We start from the raw sequence: 21,043 nt of genomic DNA on the forward strand, positions 1-21,043 counted from the left end.
TTAGTGCATACGGAATTCGGTACCAAAGATGGCAGGTCTGACTCCCTTTTCTAAATGAGACTCCAAACATCACATGGCCAATGTCCCCTCAACACAGATGAAACCTGTATGGTCATGCCTATTGGGATCAGGACTCAAATCATTGATTTCCCAATAGATCGGATCACCTAATTTGTCAGTGTTGACAAATTCCGAGTCTAGTTCACATTTGTTTCTTTTTTCCTTTTCAGTAACTGTGTGGCATGAGACAACATCAACATGTCTACAAACATTACCATACTGAAGGTATTTGAGTTTGTTTTTATTCCTCTGATCTGAAGCCTGAGTGCTAGAGTACTTTGATATGTTTTTGGGTTGTCCATCCATCTTTCTGTCCAATGGTCAACCCATTGTACGTGAATGAAACACTGGAAATTTCAAAATTTTATGTGCAAACTATATGACAAGTTGTGAGGGTATGACATGCTCACTTTGCCATTTGCATATTCATATTGACCGTTCAAGAACTGTTTCCTGAAAAATTAGCAAAACTTCAAAATGTCATAACTTCCTTATTTTTCGATCAAAATTTTACCATTGAACTCATAACATTATAATCTTTCTTATCAGACTAACTTAGATTTGGACTGGATTTCATCTTAAAATGTAATACCTGTACTGCTGTAACTACACAGAGCGAAGACCCCTATCACTTCTGGGGCAGGGAGGTCCCAGGACCTGGGATGTCGGAGGAGACCATCAAGTTCCAGGGACTGATAGGGGAGATCCAGGACTACTGTTCTTCGGACCAGTATGTCATGGAATACATCTCAGACCCTGTCAAAGGAAAGGTAATGGGGGAGACAGTTAATATATTTTAAATTGTATTATCTTGCTATCTATTGTGCAGTAATGCTTTTCAGTTCTTTAGTTTGATATTAGATTGCGTGAATATATGGCAAAAACATTTGTAAGATTTTATGTGTGTTGCATCTTATATATGTATATATTTTTTCTTTTTTCCTGACCAGAAATATATATAATGAAAAATTTCTATTGTGTTTTTTTTTTTTTTCTGGTCAGTTTCCCTGTGTTTTTGCATTTATAATCAAAAATCTGCGTGACTAGGGTGATACCTCGCATTTATGCTTTGTTTGCATTTCTTATAAAATACTCTGAGAAATTGCTCCTTTATAAAATTTTATGTCCTACTGCAAGTGAACAAAACCTTTCATTCTAAACTGCATGTTTTGTTTTGTTTTCTTCATAGTTTGTACATTCTGTAAATGATCTTAAATCCTTTATGTGCTTTGAGTGCTAATTGTCACAGAAAACCCCATAGCATTGTACATGCTGTCCAAAGTCCATGGCACAGAAAGGGTTAAACTTGACAATCACAAGGAGAGTTCTACTTGTTTTGCAGTAAAGCCAGTACATGACAGTGTTATGTTTTGTTTTTGTTTTGTTTTTTTTCTGTCAGATATACTTGGCGCAGAGACTTAGTGATGGGGTTTGGTATCGAGTCCGAGTTCTCAACAACCTACAAACTTCAAATGGTATCAAATCAAAGTGAGTATGAATCAAAAAAGTTTTATTTCAGATCAGGTGTATTTAGATGAATGTTCCTGTTTTTCTTATTAAATGCATCATGTCAAATTCAGTCACAAAGGAGGAAAAAGTTATTCTGTGTTAAATGTGACCTCCAATAATATCTCATTGCATGACAGTGGAGATACTCATTTGACCCGTGACCTTAACCCCAAAATGAATGGCTTAAGTGAGCTATCATTATTGTAGGTGTTTTTTATCTGCTGTATGTTGTCTTTATATCTCCATCTTCGTCTTCAAACCAGTCACAATTTAAAATGCAACTTTAGGGACAGAGGATACCAAGGTATTGAAATGGTACAGGTGTTCCCCAGCCCCCCCCCCCCCCCCCCCCCAGTCTTAGCATAGTCAAAAAAGAGCCCGGCCCGTTTAGGGTTAAAGTGATTTTGTATGCCATGATGATATATTAACCAAATTTGGTAACAATCATTGTTAATGGCAGGGGTTAGGGTTTAGTTGTTTAAATGGTAAACCTGGTCCCATTTCATGCGTAGAAAACATGATGATTGTGATAAATTACATAAAAGCATGATATTTGTTCACAGTTGCCTTATGGTGGACTATGGGGAACCTATCCTGGTGCCAATCAGCAGGTGAGTTACTCTGAATTTGTGATTTCATTCTAAGTTTCATGTAGAATTGTGGCAATGATGGACTACTGTTTACACCTACATTTAGCGAGTCTTGATTTTTTGCAAGTAGATAGATTCAAGATCATAGAGTGCAGTAATGAACGGAGAAATGTATGTGCTTACATTGCATTCATACCAAGGTCAGAGTCAGAATATTTGCATGTTGTTAAATTGAAGAATATCACCTGACTCTCGAAATTTGTGAAAATGAAACCCCCACATAATATATGGGGTCAAAAGGTGCCGGAGTTTGCAATCCCAGCAGAATCTTTGTCAGAGGCAAAATGACAAGCATATGTGGGGAAAGCATTCATGGGAACTACAAACAACAAGCACATTCTGAGGAGGGCAAGGGACATAGAACAATGGAAACAAAAGGGGTGAGTTAGAAGTCAAAGGCAGGGAGGCAAACAATGGGGGATTAACGCAAGGGGTAAATAAACAAAAGGCAAAGGTGGGCCAATGATGATCCCAAGGATCATAGGGGGCAACCTGTGAAGAATAAAGATGAATAGGGAGGCAACATCAAACAAGATGAGAAACAACCCAAGGGTAAAGAATAGGAAAAGAATGAAATAGCAACAGCACTGTGAAAGGGGGGGGGGGACAAGCAGCAGGCCCTGTGGTGTACAAAGATGTGGCAAATAAATGTAAGTGAGAGCCAACCAACAAATGGGAAGTAAGAAACATATCAACGTATATAAAGAAAAGCAATACATACTATATAGGAGTGGGTCGATTATATACATATAATGTATATGCATGAGTGAGTGATGTGCCTGTGACTATGAAGGACATAATAGTCTATTCTGTATACATAAAACTTGAGTGAGCGTTCAGCCTATGAACAGCTCCTCACATCTGCTCCTATATTTTGTTCTAATTACTTGTTATATCATCTTGGCCACGGCTTCAAAACTAAACCAATGTTCTTGGTAAGGCATCTGGATCACGCTAGACTCTTGATGCAATTTCTAAGGATGCACCTGTCATGTCTGTGGACTTCATATTTTTTGCCATACCATGAGTCTACCTGGGTCAAGCACAGCCATGTTACAGCTTCTTCATGGGCATACCCATTGCTGATTACTCAAGCCTGAATGAACTAGCTTGAAATCCTATTGTGACCATCCACTGAAGCAGTTACACTGTACTGAGACAATGGAGTCAATCAAGTATTCAACCCTTTTTCTGCTCCTTGGCATGTACCTGCTGAATAGGTGTACTTCAGAATGCTGGTATCAACTGAGACAATCCCAGTACACTCTTACACCAGTGAAGTGGACACATTCTCAGGCAGTGAAACATACAAGTAAACTCTGTGGCGGTCAGATTCACTACTACCCCAAGTCTGATGCTTGTTTTCGAATCTCCATTCTTCGTGATGGCGACATCAATCCTAACCCTGGGCCTGTTGAGGATTTGTGCAGAGAACAAGGCACGCAAACTAAAGACATCAGAGAGCATGTTACGCATACTTATCCCAGGCAGAAGCTGTATGATATCGGCCTCAAACAGACATGTCATCAATGGCTTCCCCCTACATTATGGAGAACTCTCACTTCTCTTGGAATCTCGTACAAAAAGAAAACGAGACGTGGGAAAAAGCGGAAAGCAGCAACACCCATTACTCAATCTTCTGTCGTACATGTAGCGTCTGAAGAGAGCAGCATTTCAACTGCACAATCTATGCCTCTACCATATTTGCCATGCTGCCACAAGGTAAAACCACCCCCAGCATCCATGACACCCTCAACTTGCATGTCAGCCCAAAATCCCTGTCACTTTGGCTTGTGGAATGCACGGTCGCTGAACAACAAAGTGGACATGTTCTGTGATGTGGTGATGGAGAGAAAACTTGATATTATTGTCATCACAGAAACATGGATGTCAGGGGATCATCGAGATGACCACACCATTGCAGGAATACTGAATGCACTACCCGATTATAGGCTGCACCATGTGCCAAGAAAAACCAGGAAAGGAGGTGGCCTTGGTATTTGCCTCCGTAAGTCCTTTAAAGTTGTTTTTAACAAATCCAAAGTATTCGAGTCTTTTGAAATTATGGATTTGACATTTACCTGTTCGTTAAAGTGTTCATCTGTGCGTCTGGTAGTGATTTATAGGCCGCAAATGACAGCAAACAGATGCTCCACAATTACTAACTTTTTTCATGAGTTTTCAACACTCCTTGAAGAGCTGGCTACTTACCCTGGTCACGTTATGGTGTGTGGGGATTTTAACATTCATGTTGATGACGTCACAAGTCGCAGCACTATACTTCTTGATGATCTTGCTACGTCATTCAACCTCAACCAACTTGTTAGATCTCCAACCCATGATGCAGGCCATACATTGGATCTGATCCTGATACGTTCTTTGGATGATTTTGTTGTGGATGACAGTGTCACCGTCTCTAATCCCTTGCCTTCAGATCATGCTTTGGTTGAATGTAAGCTGAACATATCCAGGCCTCCGGCAGGGAAGATTGTCATAAAGACGCGCAAGCTCCGTGACATAGATTTGGAGGCATTTCGCTGCGACATTGCAAAATCTGCACTGTTTCTTGCTCCATCCTCTGATCTAGCCGAATTAGTAAAACAGTATGATGATGTCCTTAGTGATCTGCTGAACAAGCATTCACCTGAGATGATACAAACAATCACAGCTCGTCCACATGCTCCTTGGTATGATGATTCTCTCCGTGCAGCAAAGAAGGAACTTCGGAGCTGGGAACGGCTTAGAAATTCTCAGAATCTTGAAGTGTACAAACAAGTTTTTCGAGATCAGCGAGCTAGATACAAGGCTTTGTTGAACAAGAGAAGACGTGAATATCACAAGAAATCCTTCGAGGATTGCAACACTCGGCAAATGTTTCAAAAGTTCAGCAAACTTTCCTCGTCATCGTCCGACAAGGTTCTTCCATCCAAGTATGGTGGTGATTTACTTCACTTGGCTAACCAGTTTGTGCAATTCTTCTCTGAGAAAATTCAAAACATAAGGAATGAATTGGCAAAAGTGTCAAACAACCAGTCATCACTTTCATTTCCTTGTATATCACCACGTCCAAATAGCATCCATGCGACAGCCTATGGACCAACCTTTGCAGAATTTCAACCCGTCACCGAGACAGCGGTAAGGTTGGTGATGCTAGACTACTCGTCTGCATTTGACACTATTGACCATAACATCATGCTCCGCCGTCTGTCATCGACTTATGGAATTGTTGGTACTGCATTTGATTGGTTTCAGTCTTATTTTAGCAACCGAACACAGAGTGTCTCAATCAATGGTATTGCATCTGCCCCTTATGTTCTCAAACAAGGGGTTCCTCAGGGTTCTGTCTTAGGACCACTGTGTTTCATAATGTACACAGCTCCCTTAGAGGATGTAATTGACAAGTGTGGCATAAGTAAAATTACATATGCTGATGATACTCAGATTTATCTTTCATTGCCAAAAAGCACTAATTCTGATGTAGCAGTTGGTCAGATTGAATCATGCTTAGGTAAAATTCAAGATTGGTCTTTGCAAAATGGTTTGAAATTGAATCTTGAGAAAACTGAAGTTGTGCATGTAAGATCTCGTAACAAGTCCTCAACAACTTTGTCCGTCAATGTTTGCAATACTCCTGTGCTGCCAATTTCTAAGGCACGTGACCTTGGTGTCATTATCCAAGATGATCTTAGTATGAAAACTCATATCAATAACATATGGGCAATTCCACGGTAACTGACGTTACGCGTAAGGATTTTCATGAAATTGTTTATGTTGTAGTTTTGTGAATGAAAGCACCTGGGGCTTGTAATTAGCATTGATGAATGAGTTCATGAGAATGAAGAAATAGGTGGAAAGTTTTTCTCTCAAACTGCATTTCTTATCACATAGCAAGTGAAAATGTGTCGGTAACTGACGTTACGGAAAAAAGACATGGGAAATTATGGTGTAGATTTAAATGGAAATATCTCATGTCCCTGACTTCTAAACTTTATGTGTTTTATATGGCAATATACCTAGGTTCTTAGGAACAGGTGTGCAAAATAATGTGCACTTTAGATATTTCCTTTTAGCACCATGCCAATTTCAGTGAAGGCATGACGGTAACTGACGTTACGTAACTGACGTTACGCTTACATTTGCCATAGGGTTTACACATGGAAAATCATGATTAGGAATAGTTTTGTGATATTTTATAATTCTTACCTTTCAGAGTGATTTGTTTGATATGGAATCATACCTTGGTTCATCAATTACAAATACCCAAATGAAATGAAACATTATTCCATTTTCTTTGTGTTTAATGAAAACTTAAAGGGAAACATGTCAGTAACTGACGTTACGTAACTGACGTTACACATACTTTTGCTAATGGGGTTTACAAAGAACTAATTTATTTAACAGGTTATTATGCTGCTGCAGTATACCAGTAACAATCCCAGGCATTTACTTAGCAACAAATCAAAACAAAATCTAAAGATACAAATGGGGTGGGGCCCTTAGAGGGGAAGCTCCCCCCCCCCCCCCACCCATGCCATAGCACAGTTGAGCAAAAATAATGTAAATGCACCAGAGGATATTCCTTGACATTTGTCTTAAGATTGAATGCTTATTCAACAGTTATGATTACACAGAGCCATTTAGATTCAGCAGCTCCAAGTATGAATATTGACATAACTAAGGTTTTTGTTTTTTGTTTGTTTGTTTGTTTGTTTTCTGTAATGAACAGGAAAGTTTCTATCTAGAGTACCCCACCCATAATGCCCTGCAGTACTACACAAAACACAGATATTTTTGTTTGTGAAAAAAAAAAAATCTTTCAGGTCATGGGGAAAAACCACATACAAACAAAAATATTCATATATATGTATGAAATCTACTGTGATACATTCTTTCTTCTTTTCTGTATTTTACTCCTTCTCCCTCAAGGCATTGTTAGGGCCACAAATAACAAAATGATCTCCATTATCAATAATGATTTAAATGAATAGTGTTACACTTTTAATATTTTTTTTTTTGTGAAGAAGAAGCATGGTTTTTTGGTCAAAAGGGCATTATTTGTTTATTCCTTGCTTGAAGGAATGTAATTGTTTTTCTTTTCCTTTTCACTGGTATATCAAGGCTTGCAAATACATCCCAGATACCAAGAAATAGGACTTTGCAATGAAAGAATTCTAAGATCAATATAAAAGAATCTTCTAGTTCATAATTATCATGTATTACAAAAATGTCCCTGCATGAATGAAATAAAGTAATCAACAAATATGAACAGTTTTTTATTTTACTCTAGAATCGCCTCTCACTTTGAGCAACATTAGTGTTAAACGTTGAGCAACATCAGTGTTAGTTTCAAACAGTAATGACAGTACATGCCTTATGTCAGGCCTGCTTATGTACCATTTCAAGATGTGCCATATTAACTAAACCAAACATTTAAGTGCAAGCGAAGAAATATATCTCTTCCTGCATTTGCCTTGGGGTAGAAACTTCACTAAGCTTCCAGAAAAAAAGAAAAATGCTAGCAAAAGTAGTCATTAGTAAAGATTATAAAACTGTTGGTATACAGCTGTACACAAGCTTTTTGATAGAAAAAGGTGGTTACCATGCAACCACATCATTGATTAGGCCTACAAATTTGGTAGATTTATCATCCCGTAGGTCTGTGAATGTACTGTATAGTAATTTGAGAGCATTATATATTGCATGTGGTAAACCTAAACTTCCAGATGATTTAACCTTAAACTTGTGCTGAACTGAAAATCAAAAGCTCAAGCCCCCTCCACCAAAAAATATATGATAAATAGATTTAAGAAAAAATGAACAAAAAAATATATATATATCCATGGACATACAGTGTACCATGGTGATGACATCATTCCCTATGAAAGGGATTGCTGCTCTTTGTTGATAACCTTTGACTTTCCAGATGTATTGAAATGGCCTAAAGTCAAAAAATTTGCTTAAGTTACAATTACTGTCATGGTAACTGACGTTACATACTGGTATATGACGTTTCGGTAACTGACGTTACACATTTTGATGTGTTCATTTAACTCTCCAGTATGCCAAGTATCCTTATTTTCTGGTATTGAAAGGAAGGCATATGGGCATACATTAGAAATCCTAAGTTACATCATACAGCTCACTTTCTTTGATGAATAAAGTTAAAAATTCCTTGTTTTTGGTAACTGACGTTACATCCATCATTGTCAAACTAATTAAAAGTTTTTATAAAATTCTTTAAAGCAACCAGCTTTTTCTTTCTATCGTGTGGTAAAAGACTTGTCTGGTAACTGCATACATATAAAAGATTGTTGTTTAGAATACTAGTAAAGTGGATATACAGAGGGTAAATTATGTGACAATACGCTCTTTCTTACCATTGAGTTATAGGCATATTTTGGCAGCCATTTTGAAAATCAAAATGGTCGCTTTTATTGAAAAACATAATGATTCTTAACACTTCAACTCAAGTATTGTCTGAAAATGTATGGTGTTTGAAACAAATATCATTTTGAATTTTGGGCATCTGTGTCCTACATACCGTGGAATTGCCCATATGCAAATCTGCAGCCATAGGTCTACACAGGATTGGAAAATTGAGACACTTTCTCGATAAAGCAACTACAGAAAAACTGGTTCATGCGTTTACTTTTAGTCATTTGGATAATAATAATGGTTTGCTCATTGGAGTTCCAGACTCTCACCTGAAAGGACTCCAACGGATACAAAATTCAGCCGCAAGGCTTGTGACACGCAAAAGGAAATTTGATCATATAACTCCAATTCTTCGTAGTCTTCATTGGTTGCCCATAAGAGCTCGTATCAGGTTTAAGATTTTGACCCTTGCATTCAAATGTTTTCATGGAAATGCCCCTGCATATCTCAGTGAACTCATCAAGCCATATCATCCTGGTCGTAATCTGCGCTCAAAATCAAAAAATCTCCTCTCTGAAATAAGTGTCAAATCTAAGACATATGGTGATAGGTCTTTTGGAAAAATGGCACCCTCATTATGGAATAACCTCCCTCTCAGTGTTAGATGCATAACAGATTTTGATAAATTCAAATCTGTGTTAAAAACTCACCTTTTTGACAATTGTTGATTACATGTTTGAATTAGAGAAATATGTGATAGATTTTGTTTCATTATTTTGTACACGCATAGAGACTATTTGTATGGTATTATGCGTTTCTAAGAACTGACTATTATTATTATTACATATAAAAGCAAATATCCAAAAGGGAGAATATATACCTGATATATGTATATACTTGAATATACACATATTACATGTGTGTTTCACACACGCTTCTATTTATAGAATATACACATATTACAATGTGACACACACATACGTCTATTTGTGTTTATATACACTTGTATAACATATAAACACAAACAAATAGAAGTGTTTGTGTGTATGTGGAAAGGAGCTGTAAAAAAGTAACTCTGACAAGAGGAAAAAAAACAGGAATAGAAGGTGTACATGAATAGAGTAAGGAATGACAGTGACTATATTAGTCATTTCCCTCCTGGATATTGAGACCATGGGGTTGGAATATATGGCATACACCATATTCTAAACAGAAAGTTGATACACACAGAAATTTTGGAATGATGTGGAGTCTAATTAGAAAATGTGTAAGATTTGTTTGCTATCAAAGTGTAGATTACTCTGGAATTTCCACAAAAGCACCTAAAAGAAATGCAAGAGCTGTAAGACTGTTATGATGCCTCAGATGTCAGTTTGTACACTTTCTTGTCAAGATGTTGTTTCCACATGACTTTGCTATCAGACATCACATTCTATAGTAAATAAAAAAATTAAAATGTCAGAGATGAAATATTTTAAAAGATATGTAGCCAAAGGAAGAAAAATAATGGAAGCCTTTGTACTGAAACCTGTGACATACCTCATCTATTTCTTTGTTTGTTTGTTCGTTTGTTTGTTTTTGTCTCGCCCACCGGAGGTGAAGGCGAGACTAAGGGATCCAAATGTCGTCCGTCCGTCGTCCGTCCGTCGTCCGTCACAAATGTTGAAGTTTACCTGCAAGACTCTCTTATGATGCATAACTTGGCGACTGTTACAGCAATGGCAGCCAAACTTGGTTGATAGAAGCACTAGGGGTATCTTCATGTTATGGTGTTGTCGGAGGTCATGTGATGATGTCAAAGGTCATTTGAGGTCATATATTAAAGAGTATGTGCAAGACTCTCTTTTCTATGTTAAAGTTTACCTGCAAGACTCTTTTGACAAATAACTTCACATAAGTTGCTTGGATTACAACCTAACTTGGGTCATAGATGCACTGGGGGTACCTTCATGTTATGGTGCCATTGGAGGTCACAGGATAAGGTCAAAGGTCATTTGAGGTCATACGTTAAAGTTTACTTGCAAGACTCTCTTATCACACGTAACTCGACACGTGTTGCTACAATGGCAATCAAACTTGGGTGATGGATGCACTGGGGATACCTTCATGTTATGGTGCCGTAAGAGGTCACATGATAAGGTCAAAGGTCATTTGAGGTCATATGTTAAAGTTTACTTGCAAAACTCTCTTATCACACTCAGCACATGCTGCTACAATGGCAATCAAACTTGGGTGATGGTAGATGTCTCTTGGGAAGTTGAAGGTAACCACAAGGTCAAAGGTCACAGACGGGTCAACGAACTTTTAGGGCCCAATGTTAAGTTTTTAGGGCGCATTTCGTTTATGGCTCATAACTTTTGATCCCTTTGTCCGTTTGTGACCAAACTTGGATGGAAGATGTCCCTTGGGGAGGTGAAGGTCGTCACAAGGTCAAAGGTCACAGACGGGTCAACAAACTTTTAGGGCCCAATGTTATGTTTGTAGGGCGCGTTTTGATTGTGGCTCATAACTTTTGATCCCTATGTCCGTTTGTGACCAAACTTGTATGGTAGATGTCCCTTGGGGAGTTTAAGGTCATCACAAGGTCAAAAGTCACAGAAAGGGGTCAACAAATTTTTAGGGCCCAATGTTATGTTTTTATGGCACGTTTCGATTATGGCTCATTACTTTTGATCCCTTTGTCCGTTTGTGACCAAACTTGGATGGTAAATGTCCCTTGGGGTGTAGAAGGTCACCACAAGGTCAAAGGTCATAAGCAGGTCAATTAACTTGTGGGAGTTATAAAAAATATTAATTCCTTGTATGCGAATGGGCGAGACACAATTTGGCACTTGCCTTGTTTGTTGTTGTTTTTTTCGTGGTAGATTGAAGGATATTCCAGCCAAGCTAAAAGCCTTCCCAGTTCAGGCCAAACCCTTCAGACTGCATGGAGTTCAGCCGACCACGCTCAACGTCGATCTGGAGGAGAATGTCGCAGAATTGAGGTAAAACCCTGACGTTTGTAGAGAAGTCAACCTCTCTGCCATACTTTCCCCATACCCAACAAATTAAAGCACTCCATAGGTATTTTGATTTAGGCTGGCCTGTTGGTATTTCAGGTCCGCCTATGTTTGTAACTTCCAGTTTGGCTGGTAGGATTTTAAGTCTATTATTGACCCCTTTGCAAGCCCTGCACTGAAACCTGGGAGAGCTAGATCAATGAATATGTGAACAGTTGCACAATTAGTTTGGAAATCCCTGTGACTTGTTTCTTATTCTCTTCACCAAAATGTTTTGAGTAAAGGCAAAGTTCATAGTGTCTGTTTTCAAGGGGAAGGCATTATGTGAAATTCCAGGTATACCAAAGGCATTGGTGAAAGTAAGCACAAGATGAGTGTGCTTTGTACCATGCTAAGTCAGAGCAGATTAATGCTTGAAACAATACCAAATTCTCCATATCGCATATAGCTATAAAAGAACCAACGTTGGCGGCGCACAAATTTAATCAGCGTATTTTGGAGCGATTTGCAGTCAACCCCACTTCCGGTTGCAGCTATCGCTCCACGCGTATGCATGCATGCACGCTGCGTGCAGCGGCGCGGCTAGCGTCCCACACACTTATTCATCGTGTACAATTTTGCCATAGGCTTCTTGTGTGGAGAACTTACACAAATCTGTATATGTGGGACTGTAATAGAGATCGTCGCGTGCGATGAAAAGATCGTACACATGGGTCAATTTTCAACTATTTTATCTAAGTCAAAATAGTAAAATATGAAGTGAAAACATTCAGATTAGGGATTTCAACATCTCTGAATGCATGTAAACCTACATGTAATCATCTTTTTTCTCACTCATGCATTCCTAGTTACACTATTTTGTTTCCACAGTCCTTGTCAGAAGTGGGACATAGCTGCCGTGGAATTCTTCAACAAGTTGATCCAAGGTATGACTGTCTTTACTGTGGATGACAACATGCTGAATACTTCTTTTCTTTTTCTTTTTTTTTCCCGCTGGGATATTAATTATTCTACATCACACATATATTTATCTAAACACATAATATGTCATAATATTTCAAATAAAGTACTTTGAAAAACAGACAATAAAGTATTGTGACTCAGACCATCATATAATACGATCGAGAGAACAGGTATCTAAACAGACACCACTTCTTTTCTTTGTTTTTTTTTTTTCCCTCTTTTTTTATGTGTGTTTTGTGAAGGAGGTATCAAGTCTGTTTCTTGTTAGTAACTTGTTGAAGACTAGTCCCAAGTATACTCGGGCAGGTGTCTATGGGAAATGTGTGTCATAGCAAAAATCAGCTCGTCCTCAACGGGTTAACCCTAACCCTAGATTTTACTAACAGTGAGACCATTCAGTCAGTTTTCACCACTTTCTGATGTAAATATTGTACTATTCCTTTGCTATACTCCAACACTCGTTTTACAGGCAAGTCGGCTCAAGTTGACATTCATGGCATTGGAAGAAGAGAAACACGCTTCGTCACTCTTTACATCAACACCCAGTTGGGACAGGTACAAGAGGGTCCTTTATTTTTGTTTCGTATGTATCTGGATTTCCTAAAATATCAGCACCTTTGCTGGATTCAACAAATGTATTACTATAGGGCCTATGCGACCTAAGATCAACGAAAAGTAGACGGACATGAATTATTCGATTCAGGCAGATTTTGAAAGCAGAAATTCTCAGCATTTAAAATGATGTATAGTATAACTCATCCAAAATGAATGTTCCTAACCATCAGAAATACATCTACATGTCGCTTGAGAAATTTTAGCATTTTAAAGGACTCGTTTTTAGAAAGGGGGATTTGAAGTTACGAACTCCCTTCTTGTTATACACATACACACCCACAAAAAAAAAAAAAAAAAAAAAAAGAGATTCAAACTTTGTAGTTACCACTTAGAAAGGATTTTACTTTATCCTGAAGCTTAGTATGCTAATAAAGCACACTCTATTCTTGAATGTACAGAAGTATCAATGCTGCAGCCAACTGTTTGAAAAAGTTCTGAAAAAGCATTTGACAACATCATCAACAGAAAAGTCATCCTGATATGGGTCAAATCTTTTGATTTTCTCTGAATATCAGAGCAGTTATGTTAGATTCACCAAGGTGAATTTCATATTGGAGTAGCAGATGCCTAGTTTCTGTGTATGATTGAGAAATTGCTGTAGCTACTGTGGCAGCAATAATGGGAATTCTCACTGAGCCATTATTGTGGCCATGTGGTATGCCACTTGATCTACAAGCTCCTTGCACAAAGGATACCGTAATCTCTGAGAATAGAGAGAGGAATATCATTTTTATTGATAGTTGAGATTATATTCAAGATTATATACATGTGAATTTTATTTTACATGGCTGCTATAAGTAAGCCAGACATGAGGTGGACAGGTTCCCCTCTTAAAGTGAAAGCATAGTTTTGGTGTTTGAGAACCTGTCTTGCACCATTTCATATTTGCTTGCAATATATCGAAAGAGGCTACCAAGGAACTGAAGTGGCTGATGCGATTTGCCGAGATGATGAGTTGTTTTAGAGTATTTTGAGATCAAAAGTAAAAGTCAGTATACCAACTTTTAATCCAGAAGTCTCTAGGTTAACTCGGTCTCAGGGGCATATGTGCACATTTTGGAGCGGAATTTGAGAATGTTTTGCCTTTAAGAATGAGACTGTGTGGAAAGAGTACCTTGCCTAGGGGTACTAAAGTTCCTGCCAGGGGTCTTGAACCAGAGGCTTTATGGTTGATAGACCATGGTCTTACCCACTGAACCACGACAGCTCCTCCTATTTAACCAATCAGCATAATGTAGTGGTATCATATGATTTCTCATACAGTTTAATACTCTCAGTGAGTGATGTTGAAATAATTTCACATGACATCTTGAGGGTTTGTCAAGTTACCATAGTTGTAATTTGACAAAATACTGGACTTACGGTTTTTGCATGAAGAGCAGAGACATTAATATGATATTTCAGGAATATATGTCGGGAATTTTATTTCCTTACCTTGGACAATTTGCCAGAATGCCTCGAACATAACATCTGGATCATTATTGAAGAGAAAATGCCTCCTTTTACACAGAAAATGCCTGGGGGCTACTGAATGTACAAAATATGCCAGCAAGATGTCTAAATCGTACGACCAACACAGAGCTCTAAAAATAACGTTCAAAATTTTGTGGTTTCTGCTTGTTTTCTCCAATCTAAATTTCTTTGGCTTCTCATATTCATCACTAATTTGTTCTGCTGATAACCTGCAGAAGACTAGTCCTGAGTATGCCCGGACAGATGTAAATGGAAAATATTATAGCTTGTTATAGCAAAATCTGCTTGTCCTCAACTGGTTAAGAAAAGCATAGGGATGTTCTGTGACCATAGTCTCCACACTTGAGTGCGTGAATTTATGAAAATTGTTACTGCAGTAAATGAATCCTGGTGTCTTATTTCTTTCACAGGTGAACGTGAACGAGGAACTCGTAAGTCAGAAATTTGCTGTCCGAGATGAGCGGGATTTCGATGAGGGTAAGAATGGATTATCTTGAAATACAGTGCACTCCTGTTATAACGAACACGGTTATAACGAAATTTTGGTAATTTTAACGAATTTAATTTTAACCCGTTGAGGACGAGTCCCGAGTATACTCGGGCAGGTGTCTATGGGAAATGCGTGTTGTAGCAAAATCAGTCCGTCCTCAACGGGTTAACGAAGTAAAAATTAGGGCCGCAACGTTATCCACTCTATGTATTCTTATTGTTTATATGTTCGGTTACAACGAAATTTCGATATAACGAAAGAGAATTGGCAGTCCCGAGGACTTTGTTATAATGGGAGTCCACTGTATTTGTCTTTAATTTGACTCACAAAAATCTCTGCCTTAGTTTCAGTAACAGGTTGCTTTTGCATTCCCCATTTTTCTTGAGGTATCTCTCCTTTCTCTCTGCTTACTTTTCGATTTCTTTCTATTGTAACAGGGTAATCAGTATTTCTTTTATTGGCAAGGAATATGTTTACAAGGGAAATAAATGGATTTGCAGTGACAATATCAAATATTGACTCGACCAACTGTGATATCATAATTTGTATGAAGATTGATTGGAGAGGCATTGTATGGAGCCCCTAAGGGGACATGAAATTATTATTTTTTTTTAGATTTATCTCGGGGCCCCGACTTATTATCTCGGGGCCCTGACTTGTTATCACGGGGCCCCGACTTATTATCACGGGGCCCCGTGTTATTATCACGGGGCCCCGACTTATTATCTCAGGGCCCCGACTTATTATCACGGGGCCCCGACTTATTATCACGGGGCTCCGACTTATTATCACGGGGCCCCGACTTACTAACACGGGGCCCCGACTTACTAACATGGGGCCATGTGTTATTATCACGGGGCCCCGACTTAATTATCTCTATACGATACCGTATATGCCACGCGTACAACCATACAGCTACACATGTTGCCTATACTACATAAATGCTACAAGTACAAGTTTTAGGCCGCGTTCATGCGAATTTCGTAGCCAGAATCACAAACATGAATCATGATTCAAAACGGCGTTTCAAATCACGGTCTCAGCGGAAGAGCGTTCATGCGGGCTTTCGCAACGCTGATTCTGGCTCTGCTCATCCTTTGCCACTGCGCAGCGCACTGCGCAGTTTGACCATGTCTCCGCAACTAGAGCCTGTAGACCTCCTTATGCCAACTGATCAGTCAGTTTATTAACTTCAAGAATTGCAAAATAATTGAGCTGCATTCATTTTCAATTCTATCTCTGTAAAGCTGGAATAGCTTTAATGTTTGCTAACATAAAAAGTGTTATAAACCTTTGAAACCTTCCTGAGGCATGAGATAACGATATGAACAAAACTCTGAGAAAATAACTATACCCAGCAGAAACCAGGGTGTTAATTCGACATCATTTGGTAATCATATTGGGCAACACTAGAAAAGAGAACACCAGCAAATAACACTGAAACCAAGTAAATGTATAGTTTTTTTAAAAACACCGCAATATATTTAACACCAAGGATAATCCTTACATCTTCTTTCTTGCATTTAATGTGATGTGCCAAACATTTTTCAAACATCCATCGGTAACCATGTAGACGACTCGAACCCTCGACCTGTCTTTGGACAAATTCAACAACCTCACCAATGTGACTGTAGTTTTTTCTTCGAGACAGACCAAGCTGTTTGAGGAGCCGTTTTAAATGACGGGTAGAAATGATAATTCCGCACTCTGTTGCAAGAACAGTCACTATGTCTTTATACAAAAGTCCCATTTCGAAACAAACCTTAATCATAGCATTTCGTACTTCTCCTTGTCCGTCCATTTTTTTTTTTTTTTACTGTAAGCTATGGTGACTATAACTTGTACTTGCAGCATAGTATAGGCAACATGTGTAGCTGTCTATGGTTGTACGCGTGGCATATGTACGGTATCGTATGTTGTTCAGCATTCTTTATTATATCAATAAACAATAACATGAAAGGCCTAGGTTGTCTCCTGGATTGAACAGGAGACACAAGGCAAAGACAAAGGACAATACAGAAAAAACATTTAAATACATCATACGTTGTAAAAAAAACACACTCAGTTACAGTTGCGTATGCTCACAAACAAATTTACCAAAGATACATTTATACACAAACGAATTAAAATATGCAATACATATATTTCATTTCAAAACATACCTTATTATCCAAATAATACAACTTCATCTCATTCTATTATTTTCATTTCTTTACGTTTTGCATAAATCATTCTCATAAAACCTTCTCTCTCTCTCTCTCGTCTCTCTCTCTCTCTCTCTCTGCCTTCCCCCTGCTTTTCTTATACCTTTCTTTTACTCCATTACCATTAATTCACTTTACACCTTCGTAACTTCTTCTCCAAAAACTCTACTTTAACTTTCTCAATAAAAATAACAACAATTAACAATACCAAATCCTATAACATCACATCTACCATATCATATATACTAACAATGAACTAAATCTCAAATTCTTTTTGCCTTATATAAACCTAAACATGAAATCATAACACTCAAAAAAAAAAAAAAAATTTACTAATAATATTATACAGATATTGACTGGTACGGGGTGGAATATAACATTCTTTGGACCGCCAGGGAGTTATATTTTCCCAAGGGAAAATATGATCACGAGGGAAAATATAACTCCCTGGCATTCCAAAGATTGTTACATTCCACCCCCTACCAGCCTTACCCTTGATTATGCTTTACAGAAGAGCCTACACTAACGACACATAGCCTAACCGTTTATATGCTCATGTTAGCCCGACCAGACGCTGTGTGCGTGCTGTCGCGATTTTGTACAGTGTAGCGGTGCGGCGACTGAGCTGTCTGTGTAGTTTAGGCTCATGTCCTCTAACGACAGCAGGCCCTAAACGTAGGCTCAAGTCCAGTAACGACGCTTTATAGTTACGCTTTATAGTTAAACTAGGCTCAGGTCCAAAAGATCAGCAGATGTTCTAGGGTCTAGGCCTACTCACAAAACAATTCTAATTTTACTCTAGGCCTAACATTATGGCCTACTGTACTGGGCAATTTTTATCATTTGACATTTGTTTCGTAGTACAACTAGATCTAGATCTACAGATAGATTCTAATGTTTGTTAAATGTTAGGCCTAATTTAGATCTAGAATCTACACGGTCTAACGTTACGTAAGTCTAGCGTCTAACTCGTTAAGTCTAGAGTTAGTGTCTACATCACATGCATCCAAATCGGCTCCCCATGCCCAGTGCATCATCTTTTTCTACCCTGTGATTTTTAGTCAATTTGTCTTGTGCCAGGACCGGTATACGCGTTAGACATAACAACGTTAGGCCTACCTTCTGTCATCAGGAATCTGCAGCAATATCACAATCAGTCTTCTTTTTCTGCTGTTGCAGAGATGAACATTGTAGAAACACAGTGATTTGCAAACCAGTCTGCTCGGTGTCGTAGTCCTCCACTTGTTCGATGTAACGTTAGGCCTAACAGTTGGATCTAGACATCTAGTGTAAGTTACGTCAATGTACAATAAAGATGTATGAATTGCCCTCATTCTAAGAACTGAACTGAACAAAATGTCTCTAGATTATTAACTCGCTTGTTTTACGACATGTTTAGTGGAGTTAGAATCCTTATCCTCCAAAATCTTATCGAACTCGTCGTCGTTTATAGACAAGACGGGGTTCCATTTTGAAGTGTGAGTCCAAACTTATTCCAAACGTTATTACACTGTAGTAACTAACGTTTAGCTTCCCCAACCAGGCAAGCCTAGCGCATGACGCTACTCCGCGCCGCGCCGTGCCGTCTACTCTCTCACGTATCGTGGATGGGGGGGGGGGGGGGGGGGGGTGGGAACAGATTATATCGATCCAGACTGCAGTTATCGATAGTAATCGTTTGCTCGCCCCAGTTACCGATGTTGTCCCACACCCATATATTGGTGTAATTGTTCCTATTTCAACCGTAAGAGGGCGACACACATGGAAAAATATATTCATTTGCCCAGTTGGTGAAATATAACGAGCTGGGAAAATATAACATTTGCGATCCTCGCAAACAGTATCATGTGACGAGCTCTCGACCAATCACATACCAGAAACTGTCTAAGCCATCTAATATAAATGAATATACAATCATCCTATCTAAAATCATCAACCGCCATACATATGTGGCTTCTTTACGTGCATTATAGATGGCATAAGAGGAAACAATAGATATTTTGGACAGGGCCTGGATGTGGGGTTTCGTTTTTGCTTGTTCGTCTGCGAATCTTTATATGGAACAGATTTTCTTTTTGTTTTCTTTCGTAACTAGTCCTCGGGAGCCAAAATGCGAAGCAAATGAGATCATACTTGTAACCATGGGATTCAATGTCTGCTTGAAGGGGCGCATATTTTTCTTCTTTTCTTTTATTTGCATCTGTGATATTGGCCTCAAATGGAACTGTCAACTCTGCAGTTACAACTTGCTTATCTCTCTTGTTCACTATCACAATATCGGGGCGTTCTGCTGTAACCACAACATCAGGGGGTATGGTGCCACCATTCACGCGATGACCATCTAAATCTGCATAAAAATCCAGATTTCCAGTTCAAGTAATGTTATCACTGATAACATTCTTCACATAATTCAAAATGCTGTCATGTCTGTAATTATATCGCTCTTGTTCCAACGCTTTTTTACAATTGTTCAATATGTGGAAAAGAGATAATTAAGTCGGGGCCCCGTGATAATAAGTCGGGGCCCCGAGATAATAAGTCGGGGCCCCGTGATAATAAGTCGGGGCCCCGAGATAATAAGTCGGGGCCCCGTTATAATAAGTCGGGGCCCCGAGATAATAAGTCAGGGCCCGGTGATGATAACATGGGGCCCTGAGATAATAAGTCGGGGCCCCGTGATAATAAGTCGGGGCCCCGTGATAATAAGTCGGGACCCCGAGATAAGAAGTCAGGGCCCCGTGATAGTAAGTCGGGACCTCGTGATAATACGTCGGGGCCCCGTGATAATATGTCGGGGCCCCGAGATAATAAGTCGGGGCCCCGAGATAAATTGAAAAAAAATAATAATTTCATGTCCCCTTAGGGGCTCCGTAGCATTGTCATTATTATCTAATGGTAAATCATTTCTGGGTCTTGTGTTCTCTTGCAGTGTCTGAAATTGGTAGCTCGGAAGGTGCGCCATCACGCCCTGTAACACCAAGGACTTACACACCTCAGATCACCAGCCCGCGAAAGGAGGAAAGTGGGAACTTGGACAGCAAAGGTTTAGCTGCAAGGGCCCAGCAAGATGGAGCAGTCGGGAATGCATCGAGATTGTTGCCATGGCGACAAACGACAAAGTCTCTCAGTAGTGAAGGAGCGTCTGTATCTCCACCAAACAGGAGGTCGCCTGGTGTCACAGTTGACAGAGCTGATGAGATCAGACGGCATGTAGGCAGGGGCGCGCCGCAAGATGTATGCCCATCATCAGGAGATGAGAAAACGAGTCCCTCCATCCACAAAGTGCAGAGGATGGGAGCAGATCACTCCAAAGAGGAAAGCTCTGTAATGACACAAGGAACAAATACTGAAGGTGAGAGCACTACCTCCAATATCCGAAAATCGGACAACCTGCAGCGGTTGATGGTGAAGTCCCCTTCCCCAGCAAATTCACCCCAACCCAGTGAGGTCTCTGACTCCAGCCCACAAGAGGCACCTCAATCCCAGAAGAGCAGAGTTCAAGACCATGATGGAGTCTCCGCATCCCCTGAGCCATCTTCCAAACCCAGCGTGCCCTCCCTCCCTCTAAGATTACCCTTCATAAAGGCACCGGTGGTTCGACCCAAAGAGAAGACCCCTCTACAGGGAGTGCTTCCACCAGAAGTATCCAGAGTCCAGAGAAAATCCCCACCATCTTTTGTCTCTCCAGTAAGCGATGAGAAAGTA

The 21,043-nt window shown here is 39.3% G+C and overlaps 1 protein-coding gene across 1 annotated transcript; it reads left to right on the plus strand.

The window, feature by feature from the left end:
* Positions 1-258: 258 nt before the first annotated feature.
* LOC140233364 (uncharacterized) lies at positions 259-21,036 on the plus strand. The gene is made up of 10 exons (XM_072313469.1): positions 259-285; positions 675-830; positions 1,460-1,548; positions 2,133-2,180; positions 11,459-11,578; positions 12,464-12,519; positions 13,026-13,111; positions 15,055-15,121; positions 20,268-20,980; positions 21,031-21,036. Exons 1-10 carry the CDS (start codon positions 259-261, stop codon positions 21,034-21,036), a joined length of 1,368 nt encoding a protein of 455 aa, XP_072169570.1.
* The last annotated feature ends 7 nt before the right edge of the window (positions 21,037-21,043 follow it).

The sequence above is a fragment of the Diadema setosum genome, chromosome 9 (assembly GCF_964275005.1).
Source record: "Diadema setosum chromosome 9, eeDiaSeto1, whole genome shotgun sequence".
Classification (NCBI taxonomy): domain Eukaryota; kingdom Metazoa; phylum Echinodermata; class Echinoidea; order Diadematoida; family Diadematidae; genus Diadema; species Diadema setosum.

Coding starts and splice junctions, on each gene's coding strand:
- LOC140233364 (XM_072313469.1), top strand. CDS start 259: ATGTCTACAAACATTACCATACTGAAG. Junction 2,181..11,458: donor ATCCTGGTGCCAATCAGCAG/GTGAGTTACTCT, acceptor TTTTCGTGGTAG/ATTGAAGGATATTCCAGCCA. Junction 12,520..13,025: donor CTTCAACAAGTTGATCCAAG/GTATGACTGTCT, acceptor CTCGTTTTACAG/GCAAGTCGGCTCAAGTTGAC.